Source organism: Schistosoma mansoni, chromosome 4 (genome assembly GCF_000237925.1).
Source record: "Schistosoma mansoni strain Puerto Rico chromosome 4, complete genome".
NCBI classification, from domain to species: Eukaryota; Metazoa; Platyhelminthes; class Trematoda; order Strigeidida; family Schistosomatidae; genus Schistosoma; species Schistosoma mansoni.
Genome location: NC_031498.1, coordinates 11,821,759 through 11,843,510, shown reverse-complemented (window position 1 = coordinate 11,843,510; position 21,752 = coordinate 11,821,759). Strand labels below are relative to the sequence as shown.

At 31.2% G+C, this 21,752-nt stretch overlaps 1 protein-coding gene across 1 annotated transcript; it reads right to left on the bottom strand.

The window, feature by feature from the left end:
* Positions 1 to 1,342: 1,342 nt before the first annotated feature.
* Positions 1,343 to 21,275, bottom strand: Smp_135650 (hypothetical protein; the record flags this gene model as incomplete). Its single annotated transcript, XM_018796831.1, has 4 exons — positions 1,343 to 2,019; positions 3,563 to 3,641; positions 16,952 to 17,148; positions 21,251 to 21,275. The coding sequence occupies 4 exons, from the start codon at positions 21,273 to 21,275 to the stop codon at positions 1,343 to 1,345; spliced, it is 978 nt and encodes a 325-aa protein (XP_018651933.1).
* Between the last annotated feature and the right edge of the window lie 477 nt (positions 21,276 to 21,752).

The window sequence follows — 21,752 nt, the reverse complement described above, 5'->3', positions numbered from 1 at the left end:
GCTGAGTCAGTGATCACAACATTCAGCTTTAAGCCACAAGTTGGAGGTTCAAACCCCACTTTGCCTACTCTGATTTGGACAGTCAGATAGTATAAATAGATCTCAAATAAACAGTAGAGTTCAAAGCTAAATACATAAATCCATACTTGGTAAGTTACAGTAATATTAGTTAAAATCATTTAAAGTACTAGACTTTATAATGAAACCATATAAGTGATCATCTGTCGGTCGGTGTTAGATCACCATTGAAAATAAAAAAGCACTGGATGACCGTTTTTACTGAGATGAAATGCATTCACCGCCTATGAGCGATTGTTTTTTTCACAAACGTCTACATCATTAGTTACAAATAATGGGAAATTTTACTTTAATCATTCAGAGTAGTGATAAATCTAATGTTTATTTTATCTTCAATGTTAATAAAATTCAATCGACCAAGTTGCAGTTGCAGAAACTCAATATAGCGATTCATTTTGCATAATGTCCTAGATGAATGGTGATATTCTACAGGAAGTTCTGTTCTCAGATCATGATTTGGTCGGTAGTTGTCAGTAGGATGAACTTAAATCATTAAGAGGGTTGGTATCTCCTGTGAGATTTGACCCTGCATCAAACAAATAGCTCAGTGGTAACGTCCCTATCTGTGATCACGGGTGATGAGAGTTCAATTTCTATAAGGAACATTTGTCTCCCACACGATTTAAGTTTCACCTTAATGATGGGCGCTGGAAAGACTAAAACTTAGATCTAGAGCCTGTTATCACATGGCTAAGGTTATCTAACTTAAAACATAGGTAAAATAATTAGTTTACAGTGTCATACATTTATTAGATAACATAATTTAATGAATATTTAATATTTTTAGAAATCTTATCTTCATAATAGTCAAAATTTGACGACTAGACTAAGTAACAATATCGTGGCACACTTGTTTGATGTTAGAGTACTTTCGATGCTAATAATCACGGAAGTAGATTTCGTCTTGGGTATCGCACATCAGCAAGCTGTTTCTACTATCATCCACCCAGTAATTAATCAGTATTTGCGTTCCTACAACTAATGAGAACACTTGGATAACGTATGTCTGTAAATAGTAGAACAGAATAAAACTTAGACAGTGCTTATAGTAGTAAACTTATGAAGGGCTAAGAGTGTATCAGAATTTTATTGGAGTTCTGTTGAATAATTAGATATTTAACTATACAGTAATTAATACAAATTAGCTGGTCTCATATAACTGTGACTATATCTTATACAATTTCTTTGAGAAATAAAATAAGGCCAAAGAAAAATGATCAAAGTCAGGGACAGGCATAAATGTTCTTCTGTTATTTCACATTCATCACAATGTAGATGTCGTGGAATTTCTATCTTTGTAATGTTCACATTCTATGCAAGTGGAATGTTCGTTTCCCGACATTAAAAGACATTCAGATGGTTTTATCTCATTTAAGTTGGAAACTACTGAAGTATTGTTTAGTAATTTTTGGTTTGATAATGTCAGATCACCATTATTATTTACAATATTTGGTTGTTGTTGAAAGTCAGCAGAACATGTTTTAGTCTCCATTGTACATGATTGTGCATTGTTTAAAGATGGCCTTACCAATAAGGTATAAGTTTTATTCGTCATAGTTTTGTTCGTTGCTTGTGTTGTATTAAATGTCTCCGTTTGATAAACATGCTGATTATCTTTTAATGGATTTGTATAATTACTATCTACCATATTTGCATGATCGATATTTTTCTTATTCATTGAATTTGTACGAACAAATGTTCTCAACTTAACATTTTCATTTGATACAGAAGGTTTCTGTAACATAGTGAGATTAATTTGATCAGTCTTCGAATTTGAAAAACCTGGGGTATTTGTAGGTGTTGAAACGAATGGTCCTTGTGAACGTAAGATAGATTTATAATTTTGCTTTAACGTTGGGTAATGAAGTTCTTGATAAAAAGGAGCCAAATAAGCATTGTGTGTTTCACAGGAGGTGATTACACTTGTTGGTAAACGGCAGTCTAAAAATAGTTGAAAGAAAGAGGATTGTGTTGACTAGACTGTATGAATGTTGAAGATAAATCATTATATGCTTTCTTAGATGGTATACTAAAAAGATTATTGTCTGTGTTTTATACATAATGAGCTGTTGTATTTAATTGGTGATTTAGTTTTATAGAAATTACCAGGCTCCATTTTAACCTCGGCTGGTCGAATATATACAATGTTGAATTTGAAGAATGTTGATTGATACAGATTAGGACGAAAGAGACCCGTTGATTAACTAACGTGTTTATTGTATTAAACTAAACGGATTTACATTCATGTACAATAATCACTAGAGATGTATAATCATAGACAAACTTCAGTGCGGCTATGTTAAATTTGCAATTTAATTTATAATTCTTTCCTCCGATATATTTATTTTAATAATGTAATCGTAGCTAGACCGCCATTGAGAACATAGAAGCACAGGTGATCTAGCTAGGATTAGTTTGTGATGCAAACAACGAGAATTGCACAATCTCCATAAATTCCCTTATACTAACTTGCTTCGAAATGCAACTCCCTCAGTTTTGTTGAGAAGTGATGAACAGTGGGATTCAGTAATTTTGTGCGTGAGACAGTTATTTACCTTAAGCGATGAATGAAAGTTGAGCAGTATCGTAATCAGATTGAAGTTAGACCTTAACATCATCGGATGCCAGTTCAGTGGTCTAGGGACCGAAGGTTTGATTCCCAGTTTCAGGGTCGAGAATGCGTATTTCTGAATAGTCCCATCCTGGAATGAAACAGTCGTTCAGTGTTTCCAGGTTCCTAAAGGTGATTTAGCTAAGATCAATTCATGATTCAAACTATTAAAATTCAACAATTTTCAAAAGTGTACTCTTAATAATATAGTAAAAGTCTGTTTTAATGTTATTTATATGCTATGAGATGTAAATAGAGAATGAAGATATGAGACAAGCAAAGTTAATTTCAAGTTCAAGCATAGGAAAATATAATCAGGTCACAAGACCGGTTTAATATAAATTATCTTTTATATGATTATTAGAAACATTCTAAATTATTCCGTTGTTAATAATCTTCACAGAATTTTGATCAGTTTACATCCTGTGCAAACCTCCTTGAAATAACCATTTTTAAGAAAATTCCTTATAGAATAGATGGATTTGTGTTAATATAAAGTAATGATCAAATAGAAATATGTTTCATCTACGATATTGAACAGTCATTAATGACGTCAAAATAATCAACAACTACTGTTTCAATATTAGTTAGTAATATCATTGTCCACAATGTAATTTTTTATTATTTAATAATAAATAGCTTTAATTTAGAAGGGGTTATGTGGAGATTTCAGTAGGTTCTGGGTTTGAATCTCGCGAGGCGGGATCTTGGATGCGCACTGCTGAGGAGTCCCACAATAGGATAAAACGGCCGTCTAGTGCTTCCAGGTTTTCCATGGTGGTCTAGCTTCAATTGACTCATGATTTCAGCTTTAATTTTTTTTTTAATGTCTATATTATCAAATTTTTCATTATATAAAATTAGTCAACTTACATTCATGATGTAAAGATTCTTTATTTGTTTGTAAATCATAATGTTGATTAATTGATGTACATATTGTGTCGATTACAGCCTAAAATTAAATAATTCAAAAGTTGTTTATATTTATTTCATAGAACAGAAAAAAAAAAAACAATATGGTAATAATCTTTTTTCACTAGTTTTAACTAATTCACACATATACTACTGAATAATAATTAAAGATCACTAAAATGTTGATTTATTTTCAATGTATCTTCATAATTATAAAATGGATATAAATTTTCTTGACTTGTTAAAATTCATTGATTAATCATTTTTATGTGCGGCCTATTCTCCTCGACGAAGGGTAACAGGCGTAGGTAAGTAAGTAAACAATTTTTAATAAAGTAACCAAAATATTTGAAATTATGTTAGAATGAATAAAACATTGTATAAAATGAGAGATACATTTATACAAGGGATTATCTAACTTGATTGTAATTACTTATAAATTCAAATAACAGATATGAGTTTTATTATCAGAAGGGGTTTTGTGGAGATTTCGGTATTTTCGTAGTTGAAATCATGAGTCAATTGAAGCTAGACCACCAAGGAAAACTTGGAAGCACTGGACAGCCGGTTCGTCCTATTGTGTGGCTCCTCAGCAGTGCGCATCCATGATCTCGTTTCACGATATTCGAACTCAGGACCTATCAGTCTCACGCGTGAGCACTTAACCACTAGACCACTAAGTCGACATCCGATGGTGTTAATGTCTAACTTCGACCAATCCACGAAGATGAGCAACCGTTCACCTATTGTCTTCAGTGAGTTCCTATCTCACAACAGACGTGGTTGAACTCCACTGGTCACTGCTTCTCACTAGAACTCCAGGAAATATCTCTTGAAGTCAGTCACCAGTGAGCATATAGATTTCAGTAAACAGAATAACTAACTAGTAAAGTATACTATGTTGCATATAACAAAGTTATTCACTTACATACAAATTACTTTATACAAGATAAACTTGGTTAAAATATATTTCAAAATAAAGGAAATAATGAATTGCTATCGAATAGATCATTAACAATGTTTAGAACCAAGACTTGATCATCAATTATATTTGTCACTCACCATATTAAGCTGAATATCATGTTGAGAAATTAGAAGATAACAATTTGTTTAGAACAAATTCAATTGAATAACAGGTGAAGAAAAAAAATCGAATTTTCATCAAGCATTATACAAGTTTTACGATGTTTATTGAAAACACTAAATTAGTATAAATATATAGACTATGTGATATGGTAATTCACGTTGACTCAGTTATCAGACTTGTTTTATGTTCTGTTTGAATCTTATCGTGGCAGAAAACACATAATAGCCGAGGGCCATATAACTCATACAAAATCCTACTGAATAACACCTTTACAGACTATACTGTTCAGTTCATTGACAAACATGAAATAAGGTGACCAAGTTGTAATAAATACTTACGTTACGTATCATGACTATTTGATATTTTAAAAGTGATGAAAATCCAAACTACTTAATCGTTTTCCTGAAATATTTAGATTTTGTCGGAAAACGTTCACATGCTCATACTTTGTTTTTACTTTCATACAAAAATCTTATGGAAATACTAGTTAAGGTTGTTAGATAAGACATTATTAAAAAGAAATATAATTTAAACGTATTTATTTGTTTACTTACACGTTATACCAATCATCTGACTAAAAACTGAAGCATTGAATCACTCAATTACTATTCTTAACGCTAATTTTTTTTCATTTACAGTTTACGGCATGATATATCAAATGTCTAAGAAGTAACCACCGGATTTCTACACTTTAATTTCTTATTAGGATAGTATGGTAGTTGGCTTTCTATCAAGTATATTTTTAGTATTTCCTGACATTTCCTTATCAATTCTTAGCAAATTTTCTGTTTTATGTTGATTTATAAATATGAAAAGACAGTCCCCAAATGCTCTGGTGCGGCCGAGAGTGGGGAGAGTCTTGATATGCTCTCACATGGCTAAATGCATACAGCCACTACAAGGGAAGTCCTACTCGCTACCTACTCATGGCGGGGGGTGTTGTTTATGAAATTGGGAGGACGAAAAGAGAATGTCCGACGCTTTAACCAGGTTGGTGGACACGGAGGATCTACCGAGAGGAGTTGGAAAACCCTGATTCCAAACCAATGGTATACCTGTGCTCCAGTATCCTAGGGAAGCAAATAGCGTATGAACTAATTTTTAATCACCGGCTATCATGAGACTGGATTTCCCATAGTTGCTCCACTGCCTTGTTTATTAGACCTTTTTGTATACACATGATTAGAAATACCTATCCGTTTATTTTACCTGTGAAAATATGAATATTGTTTTGGTAAACAAACTGAAATTATCCTCGACGTTTTTACAATTTATTAAATATGATGTGCACATTGGACGTTTGGTCATTTTTCCATTCATTTAGTGGACGGGTCCCACATATTGGAGAGTACTTTTCATTAAAGATCTTATTTTGAGCCTTAGCTTTTACCGTAATTGTGTTTTTTTCCAACGCGTATATCTTCTGCCTCATACGACATGTTCATATCAGATAGTTGTATATTACCCTAGTATATACAAACTGTATAGGAACCAATAACACTTTAAAGTGATCAATACAGAGAATTTATGAAATTTCTACATTAAGTCATGGGAAAGCATAAAGTCATTGAATTATATATTCGTTTATGCCTTAAACATACCTATTCAAAGTAAATTTGTTACAACCGCATTTAAACAAAAATAGGAAAAAGAAGTTAACGACATAAAATGAAAATAAAACTTTACTGTCACTATATAGTAGCATTAAGTATTCCTGCATAAATTGATTAGTAATCTGTGCGTATAACCAGTACATGTTCAAAAGCTACACATGTTGTATATTATTGTATTGTAAAATAATTGTTTATATTTGGTTAATAAAGCAACGAATTCATTAAAGCAAATCATTTAAAACGTTTCCTGTTTGACTTAATATTTCACACAAAAAATCAGTATACCAATATCTGCAACAATGATGATAATATGAGATTTGATGAAAAGCTAGTGTTAATAAAAGCAATAAGATGTGGTGGTCTCTCAAAAATATTTCGGCCGTAAACTAATGAAGTGAACTATTCAATCATATGAATCGTTGGAGGTAATAAACTTCAAACAACTAATATTAGATTACAGTTATAGAATGCTACTGATACGATTTATATCTCTCATAATCCGTTCCACAGAAAGTGAGTATGATTTATCAATTATCCAGTATTGATTAATAAGTTATATTGTGGTGTAGGTTGCTTATATCCACATAAGTAGTATATGACGATGGTCAGGCAGAGAATGTACTTCGGTAGAAGATCGATAACGAAAGAACGGAAACGAAACGCATGAATAATGATAATCGGAGACTATGAACTGATGTTTGCAGAGGGAACGGTCAAGATTGAGACAATTGATCGATAGTTTGTAAATTAACGGTTAACGGTATTGTTGTCAGATTTGAGTAAGAAAGTCAGTAATTTTGTGCCTAAATACATTCGATTGTCCCCACTTCAACATCTGATTAAATTTTGAGCTTCTATTTTTTAGAAGTTGTAACGCAGTGCAAAGAAAACGAACTAAAACGGGGCAAATTTAGATTAATTCAACACATTCATTTCATATATACTCTGCTTCTATGAAAAAACTGTGTTTTCCAGTCACTCTTGCACATAGCAAGCCTTGATTATAAAAGTCACTCCATCTCGAACAGGCTATATTTATACACATATATAAGACATAGTAAGAAGCTATTAATGTTTAAGAAGCACATCTTAACAGTATTTTAAGTCAGTCAAATTGAGGCCACTTCATCTATTTTAGGCGATAAGGTAAAGATTCATAAAATTACAAACATCGTTTCATACAAGTATTCTGTCTTCCTTTACCTTTTCACATCTGGAAAAGAATTGTAGTTTGAATGGTCGTTATATAAGTGATTTTGTCATTTTATATCAATAAAATAATTATGTAATTATGATCAGTTGCGTTAAAATGGAAAAAGTAAAAATCACGATTATTGAACAATTACTGTCTAATGAATTACCTTATAAATCTGCATTAAACAATTGTTTTTTAGAACGTGATATTACCCTAATTATAATATATTTAATAGCTGACTTCATGAGTCGATCTAAGTTATATCATAATTAAAAACCTGGGAGCACCGGACAATTGTCTCGTCCTAGTTTGAGACTCCTCAGTAGTGTGCATCCGAAATTCCACAGGCAGGACTCAAACCAAAGATCTTCGGTCTCGAGCGCGAACGCCTAACCTCTAGATCACTGAGCCGATATCAAACAATTTTAATGTCTAGCTTCAATCAATCCATGATAAGATATTTATCAGCTCATTATTTATTGTTATATTTTGTACCAATAACCGTTTGTTAATTATCAATAGGTTACTTACTCACTTTTATATCAAAATTGTCTTATTCGTTTATTTATTAAAATTTATAAATTTTGAGATATTATGATTTAATTATTGTAACTGTGTAATTAATTAAGTTACAAATTGTAATAATGGACGGTACGAATCACTCCTCATCGATCGTTTGAAAAACATAGATAATGATGAATTTAGTGAACATATAGTTGATGACACAGAATATATATATATATATATATTAATAATTGAGATCATGATTCAATTGAAGCTAGACTATCATGGAAAACCTAGAAGCATTGGACGGCCATTTCGTCTTGGTGTGAGACTCCTCATCAGTGCGCATCCACGATCCCACCTCACGAGATTCGAACATAGGAACTATCAGTGGTGTTGCTTCAATTGATTCATGATCTCAACTATTAAAACTACTATAATATCTACAATGTTTTAGTTATTCGTGAAAATCAGAGTATTTTGATTCTACTCATTAGTATTCTTTACTAGTTATATAGATTGTCAATGTCAACAGAGAAATGGTCGATTTTATTACTAATTGAGAATTGTATGCAACAAGTAAATAATGTAACACTATTATTGGTAAAGGAAACACATACGAAGTTTTAATGTAATTTTTCTTGTTTTCTTTCTTTCTTTATCTAACTTGATTAATGTAGACATCAGTTTTTTTGTTGTTTTCCTCAATAATTAAATATTTATTGAACCATTTGTAAGATTATAATTCAATGTCAAAGTGAATTACTTTGTTATAATTGTATTCCAATTATAATTATTATCAATTTCCTACTAAAGTTAATTCATTCATTTCAACAAAATTCTCTTCATAAACTACTGAAATCATTGTATGAATGATTTTAAAACTATCTTTAAGTGTAATCCCTTCTGATCATATAAAGATTGATAAGTTAGGTTTATTGAATTTGAGGTTAGTTTTTTCGTGAATAGAATATTTTGGGGTAAGGTATAGGATAGTAGATAAGATTGAAAGATACATTCTTCAACCATTTTTGGAGTCAACTAAACAGATTAATGAACGATGATTTACAAGGCTGGAATGAAAGAGTTGTTTAGTGTATCGTGGTTTTCAATGTTTTTCGGTTTATTTCTTACTTACTTACTTACGCCTGTTACCCCTCGTCGAGGAGCATAGACCACACACACCAGTATTCTCCATTCAACTCTGTCATGGGCAATCCTTTCCAATTCTTTCCAGTTAACATCCATCCTTTTCATACCTGCTTCTATTTCAGGGCGTAATGTGTTCTTTTGCCTTCCATTCTTCCGCTTCACTTCCGGATTCCAAGTTAGGGATTGCCTCGTGATGCAGTTTGGTGATTTCCTCAATGTATGTCCTATCCACTTCCAACGTCTTTTCTTAATTTCCTCTTCAGCTCGAAGCTGATCTGTCCTCTCCCATAAAACGTTGTTGCTGATGGTATCCGGCCAATGAATGTTGGGTATTTTGCGTAGACAACTGTTTATAAATACTTGTACCTTCTTGACGATGGATGTAGTGGTTCTCCACGTTTCAGCTCCGAACAGTAGGACTGTCTTGACGTTCGTAATGAAAACTCTCACTTTGCTATTAGTTGACAGTTGTTTTGAGTTCCATATATTCTTCAATTGTAGAAATGCGGTCCTCGCCTTGCCGAGCCCCGCCTTTACATCTGTATCTGATCCTCCGTGTCCATCAATGATGCTTCCCAAGTACGTGAATGTTTCCACCTCTTCCAGAGTTTCGCCATCAAGTGTGATTGAGTTGGTATTCTCCGAGTCATATTTGAGAATCTTGCTTTTTCCTTTGTGTATATTGAGGCCTATTGATGCAGAGGCTACTGCTACATTCGCTGTCTTCGTCTGTATTTGTTCATGGATATGAGATAGGAGGGCTAGGTCATCTGCGAAGTCCAAATCATCTAATTGATTCTGAGCTGTCCATTATATCCCGTGTTTCCCCTCAGGTGTCGAAGTCTTCATAATCCAGTCAATCACCAGAAGAAAGAGGAAGGAGGATCGTAGACAGCCTTGTCAGTTCAAGATACAAAGTTCACTTCAAACATTAGCATATCTACTAGTAATATAATGAGAGTATAAAAATAATAAGTATTTCATAAGTTTTTCCAAATTTAGCTTTAATCTTATTTCTTTGATTTATTTTGTTTATACCTATATTTCTAAAGGAAGAAATATTTTATCACAGCATATATGTACACTTGTATATGTTTATATAAAGAGCATATATATGTATATACAAAGTTCAGGAATGCAACGCGTATATATATATATATATATAGAGAGAGAGAGAGGGAGATTGAGAGAGAGTGGGGGCAGATCTAACATAGGGAAACAACCATTTCATCTTTATATTCTATCTATTATTTTCATCTATTCATGTATAATTATTTATTCATTTGTTTATATATTACTCATGTTTTTTTTCTATTCTTCTATTCAACTGTTAAGTAAACAACTTATTATATCATTGTTTCTTCATTGAAACAAAATAAAATATTTTCACCGAGAAACGGCACAATCATAAAGAAAACAAAAAAAAACAAAAAAAACCTTTTATAAATTCAAAGTAAATAATAAAAAAATTTTTTAAATTTATGTCCTATTAGTTAATGATATAAGATCTGTGATATTGTATGTCAACAATTAACTTTTCTTATTCAGGAAATTAACTATGGAAAAAAATAAAATAAAAATCAAGTAAATATACATTCAGTGTTCAGTGTTTCTTTATTCAATATTGAATAATGAATTTCATTATGTATTTTTGTTTATTTATTCATTCTTTTGTACAATGATCGATATATATATATATATATATATATCAGCTGATTAGAGATTATTTTACCAGAAAATAAATAAATTGTAAAATAGTTTCAAATGAACTTATCCTAAAAAATTAGTAAACATGCAACAACCAAAAAAAATTTTATGATTGAGAAAACATTCTGGAATAATTTTTTTTTAATTTTAAAGTTGAAATTTTAAAACATATTACCCTAAGTAACTAACTTTGGATGCACTATTCTTCTTTATTTATTTATAGAAGTTCACGTTTTTTGTGGAACATATATTGATGAGTATGACTAAATATTTTTCATAAAAAGTGGAAAATGAATCTTTTTTCAAATCAAATAATCACAATTTGTAGGTCAAACATTGAATTAAATGACTTATTTTATAAGAAAATAGTTAGTTCCGCTCGATTTCAAGTGGATTTAAACATAAAGACATATTTAAGCAAAGATGAATAGTAGCTAGCAGTGGAATCTAGGGAGCACGTTTCGTCCTATTTGGGACTCGTCAACTGGATTTACTGCATCTCAGGGTTGATGTTCACTCTCGGACTCCAACCTATTACTGTTCGCTTCAAACGCCATTACGTTATCCACTTAGCTACTGGGTCCTGATAGCCACTTGCTTGTGCAATGGGGTGAAGTTTAAATTCACTTGGTATTGTTTGTTTGAATCTTCCCACTGATGTTTAGGACTGCAATTGTTCATTCACTTATTGGCATATGTGCATATTGTGCGTATTGCCTCGATAAAGCCTTAATTCACAAGCATTATAAGTAAAGATGGATCGTGGCTAGCATTGGAACTCAACACGGGCATTTCGTCCTAAATGAGACGGAACAAACACTTCAAAATAGAAATGGAAATAGTTCTTTCAAGCAAACTTAGTAAAATAATGTACTTTGAAATTTTTACACAAAACATTTAACCTGAAGGCATTGGACGAGTTTATCTGAGGTCAAGTTTAAGATTATCATGTCATGTAGCAAGAAATACCAAATAAGAATACAGTTGCTTATAGTTTTAACCCTAATCGCTTTATTTAGTTCCGCTGCCACCATTCGCTAATATTAATGAGATGCGGGTACATCCGGCTGACGAGTCCCAAATATTATAAAACTCACATCCTGGATTCCACTACTAGCCAGCATCCGTCTCTGCTTATAATGAGTGATGTCTGTTTCGCTCTGAACATGATGAAACATCATAGGTCACATCTTTGCTTTAGAATTCCAGGACTTCATTCTTTAGTTTGTTGGTCAAGGAAAAATGATAATTATCAAAGTATTCAGGAAAACTAATTCTAACAATATAATCTCCACAAAATTCCCACCATGGTAGTTAGTATTGATATTTTAAATCCTTATAGTTACATAAATGATAAACAAATTATGAATGAGAATATATTTATAATAAGAAACCTCAAAATAAACGACTGTAATTATCAATGTAGTAAACATTAATTTACGTGGCGCGCAAATTTGAATACGACTGAGATTTTGAAATTAATAATAATGAAAACAACTAAGTTGTCGGAGAACAACAATACAAAAATGATAACCATAATTTGAATACCTAAATCATTCATATTCAGTAGGATTATGAATAAGGAAATAATTTACCTAGCCAATTTAGAAAGCAGTTCAGGACAGTATCATATAAAGTTTATTTTAGTCAAGCAAAACATAATAGAAAAATATTATAACAGATGGCTAAAGATTTTAATTTAGGGAAATGTTTCAAACAAAAGTCATGGTTTAGGGAAATAACAAACAATGCATAACCCTAACCTAGCATGAACAAAAGTAGCAGATCATGATGTAGTCTTTGTTCTTCATGCATGCTTTCACCAATGCCAATCCTATCTCTGATTTAAGTTAAACGAACTTCCTCATCTTAGTTTTCTAAATCACGAATAATCCTCATGATTTTCGTCAAAACAATTACTGTGTCATAACTCTCTGTTTTCTATTTTACACGAATGGGACGTTAATTTACCTTAAACGAATATCTACACTAGATTCCCTCCCAGTGTCTATTCTAGAGGACTTTAACACAAATCAGATCAAGAACACGTGATTAGCCTGACTCAGAAACCCGACACAATCCAACAACAATCAATAATTAATCAATAATAACAATAAGTAATAAGGATAGGGGAATATATAACTCATCTGACACCTGTCACACTATCTACATGTCTGATTTAGCAGACAACCAATCATTATCATTTTTGCCCACACATCAAACTGAATATTGTTTTATTTGTATTCAGAACTTCTTAGTATAGTACATTTTCAATATTATAAGCGATTGGCCTCAACGACATTGATTTTGCTCCGTAAACATGTTACCTCTAGACTTCAGAGTTGAAGTTGAATAGTCAACATTTGAAATGTAGTAAACTTATCGTCTCTATTGGTTATCTTTAATTAATACTACAAGAATTGTAATTTATTTAGTTCTCTTAACCTAATAAAAGTTCATGATAAACCAGCGGTTGACCCTTTGACACAAGTCAGTAATAAAAATTATTTTTAAAGATTATGTAAACATTTTCATAAACCCCTTAACCTGATAATTATTGTTCATTGCTGTTTATACTGGTAGTTGCCGACAAATAGAAACTATGAGTTTGCTAAAAAAAACAATTCAAAACATAACAAGTAATAACAGGACTTTTACTGATGCATGACGATTAAAACATTAACTATTCTGATCTTTTGTGACTTATTCATTTAATTTACATCCCTGTTAGTATTTTCAATGGTTAATGTTATACTTTCACAACTTGGTATTTCATAAATTAGTAAGAGATCATTTCTTAAGTATTTCACATAATTAATAACTTCATAAATCAGAATTGAAGTCTATAGGTAATAAAATATTAAGTAGAAGTAGAATCATTATAGTGGAGATTTATAACTCGGGTGAATGATTTTGATGAAGTTTTATTGTGTGAGCTGGATGGTTTGGTCTTGGAGCTTTTATCATTCTTCTGAATGAAATCATCAGCACCAACCCGAAGCTCAGAGAACGAAACTTTATCAAGTAGAATCATTATATTTGATAAATTATTAACTCACATTTTTAGTCATCAAAAAAGCTGAGCTACAAAACTGGCTTTATAACAAACTAACTTCTGTAGCCAAAATATCAGTTTTATGTATTCACATATTATCTTTTATCATCAACACAGTGCCTGTCATCATAGTTAATTATTATTTGAATTTATCATCCGAAACATTTATAGATGTTATAGAAGTTTTTCAGCTTAAATAGTAATAATTACCTTCACATATTTTTCAAAAAGAAACATTCATCTTGCTTGTTAACAATAAAAATATAGAAGGACTATATACTTATTCATATTAATCTGCATTAATTGATGTAAGCATCACGTCTATATGAGAACTCTAGGCTTATTCTCTTGTCGTTAACAAAGCGTAGTCAATATGAAGTGTGAAAATAAATATTTTGATGGAAATTAAGTTTTACTACTAATACATTTGTTTCAGAGACAATATCGATCTGGAATATATTCATGAATAGTTGGATCCAGACTAAGTTGTCTATTTCATTATTCTATAAAAATGTTTAGATCTGAATAGCATTTGATTAAACTACACTTTTACCTAATGTAATCGAAAAAAAAGAAAAACCATTGAATTTTGATGGTTTCTAATTTAATTCTCTTTGAAAAAAAACTAATTTAATAGTTGAGATGATGAGTCAATTGAAGCTAGACTACCATGGAAAACCTAGAAGCACTGGACGACCGTTTCATCCTATTGTGGGGCTCCTCAGCAGGGCGCAACCACGATCCTGCTCTTCAGTATTCAAACCTAGGACCTATCCAGGTTTTCCATAATGGTCTAGCTGCAATTGACTCATGATTTTAACTATTAAATTACTATAATATCCACAAAACACCCCTTTTCTGATATAAAAAAAGGAATTCTATAAAATTAATTTTCAAAAAATTATCAATGCCTTTTCATGACATAAAGCTTTAATTTTCTATTATGCTATAAAATTTCATGAATATTTTCAATGAAATATACATTTATGCAATTATCAAATATTCAGAATTTTTCTCTTGATATTCCCGTGCATTTAATTATAAGTAGGTATATAGTTTATTTTGAAAAAAAGAAAAAAAAAGGAATTGGCAACTAAGCAATAATTTCCAGCTTATGATTTCATTTAAATCATGAATTAGGCAATGAGAAATGCTAAAGGAGAAAATTGTGTTATTTTCCTTCAAACTATCAAAAATTAAGTAATTAGATTTATTAAAAAAGAAAAAAAGGAAACAGAACTGTTGAATCAGCACTGAAAGTTGACAAACAGCATAATTACGAAATATTTGTCCAATTTTTTTATTAGTTGGGTATCACAAAAATATAAAGCGTGAGTAGAAAACAACATTAGTAAAGACTAGCTATCCTGTGTTTATTAATATCGGCAGCCTGTGTTCTATTCAGGGGGGGGGGTAAAAGGGGTAAGTAACTAACTGTATGTATTTACTGTTCATATTAACTAGTTAGCCAAATGTATGAAAAGTACTTTATGTCTTATCTTTAAATCACTTTTTTTTAAGTTTTAATATTGGTACCTAAAAGTATTAAGAGATGGTTCAATATTATCAGTTACATGATTAACTGAGTTCAGTTAAAAAACGATTGAAAACTAAGGAGGATTGAACACTTATATATTCTTTGATAATTTTGATTTTTACTCGGAAAAAGTTCAGGCAAATATGATGGACGAAACGTTGAAATTATTTAAATTTCAATCACCGAGATCATTCCAAATATAATTTTTCATAAATAATTGATTGAACATTTGTTGTATCTTAGCATAGGTCAGCTGTCCGAAAAGAATACTAAACATCTATCCCGTGCTTCATGATTTGTTAAGGCAATTTAGTTTAAATTACTCATTGATATAAGTTACATATTAGTTGTTAATAATGTTATAGATCAGTACAGATTTATTAACTCAACTTTGTTCTAAACATTTTATATTGATGTGAAGGTTAGTATAAAAATACAGGTTTTGTATACGGTGGGATTGTAATCTAAAACCCATAGATTAAAGTGCAAAATGTTTGAATTATTGAAACAATGTTCTTAAGAGGACATAGAAACTGGAGGCTAGAGGTTAAGCTTTACTTGTATAGAATCATTGGACTCATTGGGGAAATATATTGTATGATTTTCACATAGGATGTTGATATAAATAAAATGTTTTAAATTCACTTGGTGTTGTTTACTAGAATCTTCCCATTTTTATTAAGGACTGTAATTGATCAGTCTCTCATTGGCATATGTGCTTCCTGTGAGGACTGCCTCGATATAGCCTTAATTCACAAGCTTTATAAGCAAAGATGGATAATGGCTAGTAGTGGAATTATTTTACTTCAAATGAATTTCCTTTTAACTATTCGACTGATTTCAAACATTTATCTTGGTTGTAAATTTCACTGCTATTAAATAGTCCGGACGTGTCATTTAACAGTTTTATTCAAGTTCATACAAGAAAATAATCGAAATTATATTAATCAATATTAAGCATGATCGAAATAATAGTTTACTAAACAGTCCATTGTATTACGGTAAGATATTGGTAATAAAGTCATGTTATTAATGAAAATATACTATCTAAAATTCGGAACAGAAGATGAAAAGTTTCTCAACAACTTTACAAATGAATGTTTTGGGAATTTTTCATTCATTCTATGAAAGTCTATACAAGTTAAAACAATTTTCTTCAAAGTTTACTGAAACTACATTGGGATTATTTAATCCTTAATTTAGATCAAATCATGTAAAAGTATAACAGTAAAATATCAATTGATGGATTAATCTCTAAAAAAGTAGAACTGATAAATATTGAGAACTTGAGCAGTACACCAAAAGTTATACGTTAATCAACTAGTCAATATAATCTAGTCTTAAAGGTGCTTCTTAACACTGAACCATGACAATACTAACTAGAAAAATGCTATGAGTATTGGTATTCGGCAGTTTTATAAATCTTTATTAATAAATCTTTTAAGAACTGTTCAGATATGCGAAATCACCATTGATTAACATCTTTAAAATTCATCTTACTTGTCTTCCATTAGTATCTGTTGAACAAGTAGTAATAAAATTTACTTTATGATGTCGATTTAATACTGGAGAGAATGTTAATGGTATTGTGTTTATTCGTTCAGTATTAGGAAAATTTGTTGATGGAGTTAAAATGTATGTTTGATTTGTATTGTTAAGTGTGCTGTCATCACCATTGGTTAAATTTACCACCATATCTAAAATATAAACAAGAAAATAATGATAAAATTCGAGTCTTAATAAAGAATGTAAAATAAAGCATTGAATGTTGAATGTTAAATATTTACCGTATATGGGTTAAATGGATGAGTATTTTATTTCAAACTAAATTAAACATTAAACGAATCGAATGTATTAACATTCAGTTTGTGTGAATAAATGAGTAGAATTGTTTATGAACAGGAAACAAATTTTCAACGGATTGTACATTGACATATCTGATCTTGATAGTCATTTATATGCTGACGCCATGCTTTCACTCTAAAGATATACTTCTTTCAATATTCAATTTGTTTTACGCCCCCAAATACCCTGGTACGGCCGAGAGTGGGGAGAGTCCGCTCTCCCTCTCGAAATGCTCTCATATGGCCACGCCTATATAGCCTCTGCCAGGGAAGTCCTACTCACTGCCTTCTCGTGGCGGGGGTGTTGTTTACGAAATTGAGAGGACGAAAAGCGAATGTCCGGCGCTTTAACCGGGTCGGTGGACACGGAAAGTCCATCTACGAGAGTTGGGAAACCCTGATTCCAAACCAATAGTTCACATGGGCTCCAGTATCCTGCGGGAAGAAAATGGCGTATGAATCAATCTTTGGTCACCGGCTACCATGGGAATGCATCTCCCCATGATCCTCCACTGCCTTGTGGATCAAACCTTTAGGTCAAAGGCTCGGAGTGTGGTCCCCTAAGAAAACCACCTGCTTCAGTTTGGGCAGCCGGGAAGTCTCACAGCCCTCACACAAATCAAGTGAGATTTGTGCGGCGCATATATATCTGTGCCCCTTTGTACCAATATTTATGTGTTTGAATAAATAAATAAATAAAATTTGCTTTACTGTATACATAGATTTTTATTTATAGCAAAATATACCATGTATGTATTGGATTTAAATCATTTTCTCTTAAATTAAAAGAAAAACTTGAATATATTTTGCCACGACACCCATAACATTTCCATCTATTTTGTTTATTTGAAAACGTTATACGATATTATGGTTGAATGTAATAGTGTCATGTGGGTTGCTTACATCCACATAAGTAGTTTATGATGGTGGTCAGGCAGAGAATGTATTTCACTAGAAGATCAATAACGAAAGAACAGAAACGAAACGCAATTGGTATGAAAATGCATGATTAATAACAATCGGAGACTATGGACTGATATTTGCAGAAGGAACGGTCAAGATTGAGACAATTGATTGATAGTTTGCAAATTAACTGTTTACGATATGGTTGTCAGTTTTTAGTGAGATGGTCTGTAATTTTCGTGTAAAATGCATTCAGATGTCCCCTCTCGTCTTCTTGTTCACTACAATAGGTCTTTCTAACGCTGGTACTCAAACATGTGACTTATTCAGTGATGATTTCATGGACATTCATAAACATTCCATACATTACACAGTAATTTAGTTATTGAATCTACCACCTTGTACTTTGAATATATTATTTTTGAAAAGTAATAAGGCCTTTAAACTATTCGGACAAGAAATAAATGAGACATTTCATATTGTAATGCTAACATGTATTTCAATCTTTAAGAGTCATATCATTACTGGTTTTTTCTTAGAAACAAGTAACGCCACAATACAAGAAACCTATAACCTTACTTTAGACCAGTGATAAATATTATTGCTCAACTCAGAGAAAACAAATGTAGACATAACTTACTTCGTATGAACTTGCCTCTATTGCTTTCTTAAAGCATTTCAACAATGTGTAGGTAGAATAACGTAAGAATGTGCATAGAGTTTTACGAAAAGCTGTTTGATTTCTGAATGAAACAAAGTATTTAGTGAGAATGTAGCATTTTTCAACTGTCAAGTCATTTTCTCTGATATAACCATATCATTTGATTTCACTCGAACTTCAATGTTGAGGCCCCCTAAAGGATTCAAGTTCAGTATCTATGACTTCAAAAATATCATTGCCTTATTCATTTAACTACTGGGATATGATCACTATGTAACTTGTTCAAAAGGTATGATCTTTAAAAACAATGTATGGTATCAGCTTGAGAGGATCGTATGACAACAAATATTGATCAAATTTAATCATGAGCATTAACAAAGAGAAAATATAAAATCCTTACAAAAGTTAACAATAATTGTAGATTTATTCTAAATTACCTAAAATAATTGTTCAAATCTTTCATACTACTTAAATTCAGTTCATAAAATAAATAAATTATATATATTTTTTATATAGTTGAAATCATGAGTCAACTGAAGCTAGACCGCCATGGCTCCATGAGGTATTTCCTAGAGTTCTAGTGAGAAGCAGTAACCAGTGGAGTTCAACCAGGTCTGTTGGGAGACAGTAACTCACTAAAGGCATTGGTGAATGGTTGCTCAATTTCGTGGACCGGTTGAAGTTAGACATTAACACCCTTGAATGGCGGTTCAATGATCTAATGGTTAAGCGCTCACGCGCGAGTCTGATAGGTCCTGGGTTCGAATCTTGTGAGGCGAGATCGTGGATGCGCACTGCTAAGGAGTCCCACAGTAGGACGAAACGGCCGTCCAGTGCTTCTAGGTTTTCCATAGTGCTCTAGCTTCAATTGACTCATGATTTTAACTATATAAAATTACCGAAATCTCCACAAAACCCTTTTCTTATATATATATGTTAAATGAAACTAATGTTTTAACATGTTATTTGTCGTTTTATTGTTGACACATTTTTTAAAATAGATTAAACAATCACTATTTTTGACACACACATACACAAAGTATTTTTTTTAATGCATATTATTCATTGCCCAAAGAAACCTTTTCAAACTAATATGTTCACTATATGAAAAGTTTGAATGAATAAACAATAGAAAAGAAAAAAAGAAAAAAACACTTCAAAATAATCAAAAAGTTTTTAAGTAAACATGTTTAACAAGTAAACTATATCTTATGGAAACAAAATAATCTTGATTTGATGAACATAGCAACATTATTTCAAGAAGCATCAATATTCAGTAGATTACATTGTATCAATCTAAGTAATATTTACATAAATAAGATCTAGATCTATTTTTTTAATGATGAAATAACTTCTTATAACATTTAATAAAGATGTTTACAATAGTTTCATAATCTTTTGTCATATTGTACATAAAATTAATGCCTAATAACTGATGTGAACTAATTTAATATCACTTAACCTACAGGATGATAGAGTGTACTAGCGGGCGGCCTATGCTCCTCGATGAGGGTTAATAGAGTTAAGTAAGTAAATAAGGAAGTAAGTACAGGATGATATTCACTTGTATTTCATTTGATCATGTTGGCATAATTTATTTGTTGTTTTTTTAATTTTTAAGATGGATACTATTTTCTTGTATAATATGTTATGTTTATTTGCCAAGATTATAATCTACATTTATAAATGAAAAAAATTCATACACTGGATTGTATTTATCTAGCTTCACATTTTAAATAAGTTCATATAAAGATTTATATGGTCGATTTGTAATTTTATTTAATATTGTTTCTTTTTTTAATGAGATATTTGTGTAGATAAAGTGAGTTTCTAGAAAATCAGTTGATAAACCAATGAAAATTGAAGAGTACTACACAATTACTTCAGGTTGTCTTTAGACTGAAGTGGAAAATATGAACAAGTGAATTATGATTTTGACAGACTTGAAGGTCTTTAGTTCGATCCTGCATAAAGTTAAAGATGAAAAATATAAAGTAGATCTAAATCAAGGACAAAACACCATCTAGAAGTTTTTTAATTATTATCTAGTTGATGCCACATTGTGGTGGTTAAAGTTTTAAAGCATATTTTTTCTGCCAATTTCTAGCGTTATCAAATGTAACATGAATTAGCTAGTTGAAATGACATCCTAGACAGTAATCAGATGGATTGGTTTCAAGAAGATATATAGGGAACTGTGTTTAAAACTATCCTAGGTGAAATAACTGTTGGTTGAGAAACCCACGGGTTTTTAAAATGGAACAAATATTGTAAGTAAACACCTAATATATAAAGTTATCAAGGAATTGACTTAAAAGTGGTTTGACCTAGAATAAACATCATCTTTATTTATTTATTGAACATTTCATATTTTAGACAAATAATTCATACCATTAAAGGAGTCATTTTCATCCATCTTAACTATTTGTTAGTTGTCCAGTATTTAGATGTTGGCATATCACTGAAGTTTTACCAATATTTTAGAGCTGACACTATGAATAATGAAAGTTTGAGAGAAAATATTTAATTCAATGAAACTCTAAAATCATTCACTATTTTATTGTGTGGTTTTTTTACACATGAGGAATTGCAACTCATTGTGTAATGACAACATGTTATTTCCCTGATTCTATTAGGTACAAGAATTCTGAAACTGTTCTCTTAAAATGAAAATCTTATAAGTTTCAAGTAAATTCACCTAAAATACAAGATAAAGTTGTCAATTTTTTTAACCTTCAACGTTCCACATTGCATATTCCATTTTCTCTTTCAACAAGTGACTTGATCTAATTGGATTTCTGTTCAAAATTATAAGAAAACGGTGAGTTTCATAAATTTAGTTCCCCTTACTACTTTGAATGGAGCAAGAACAAAGAACTGAGTAAAAAATCTG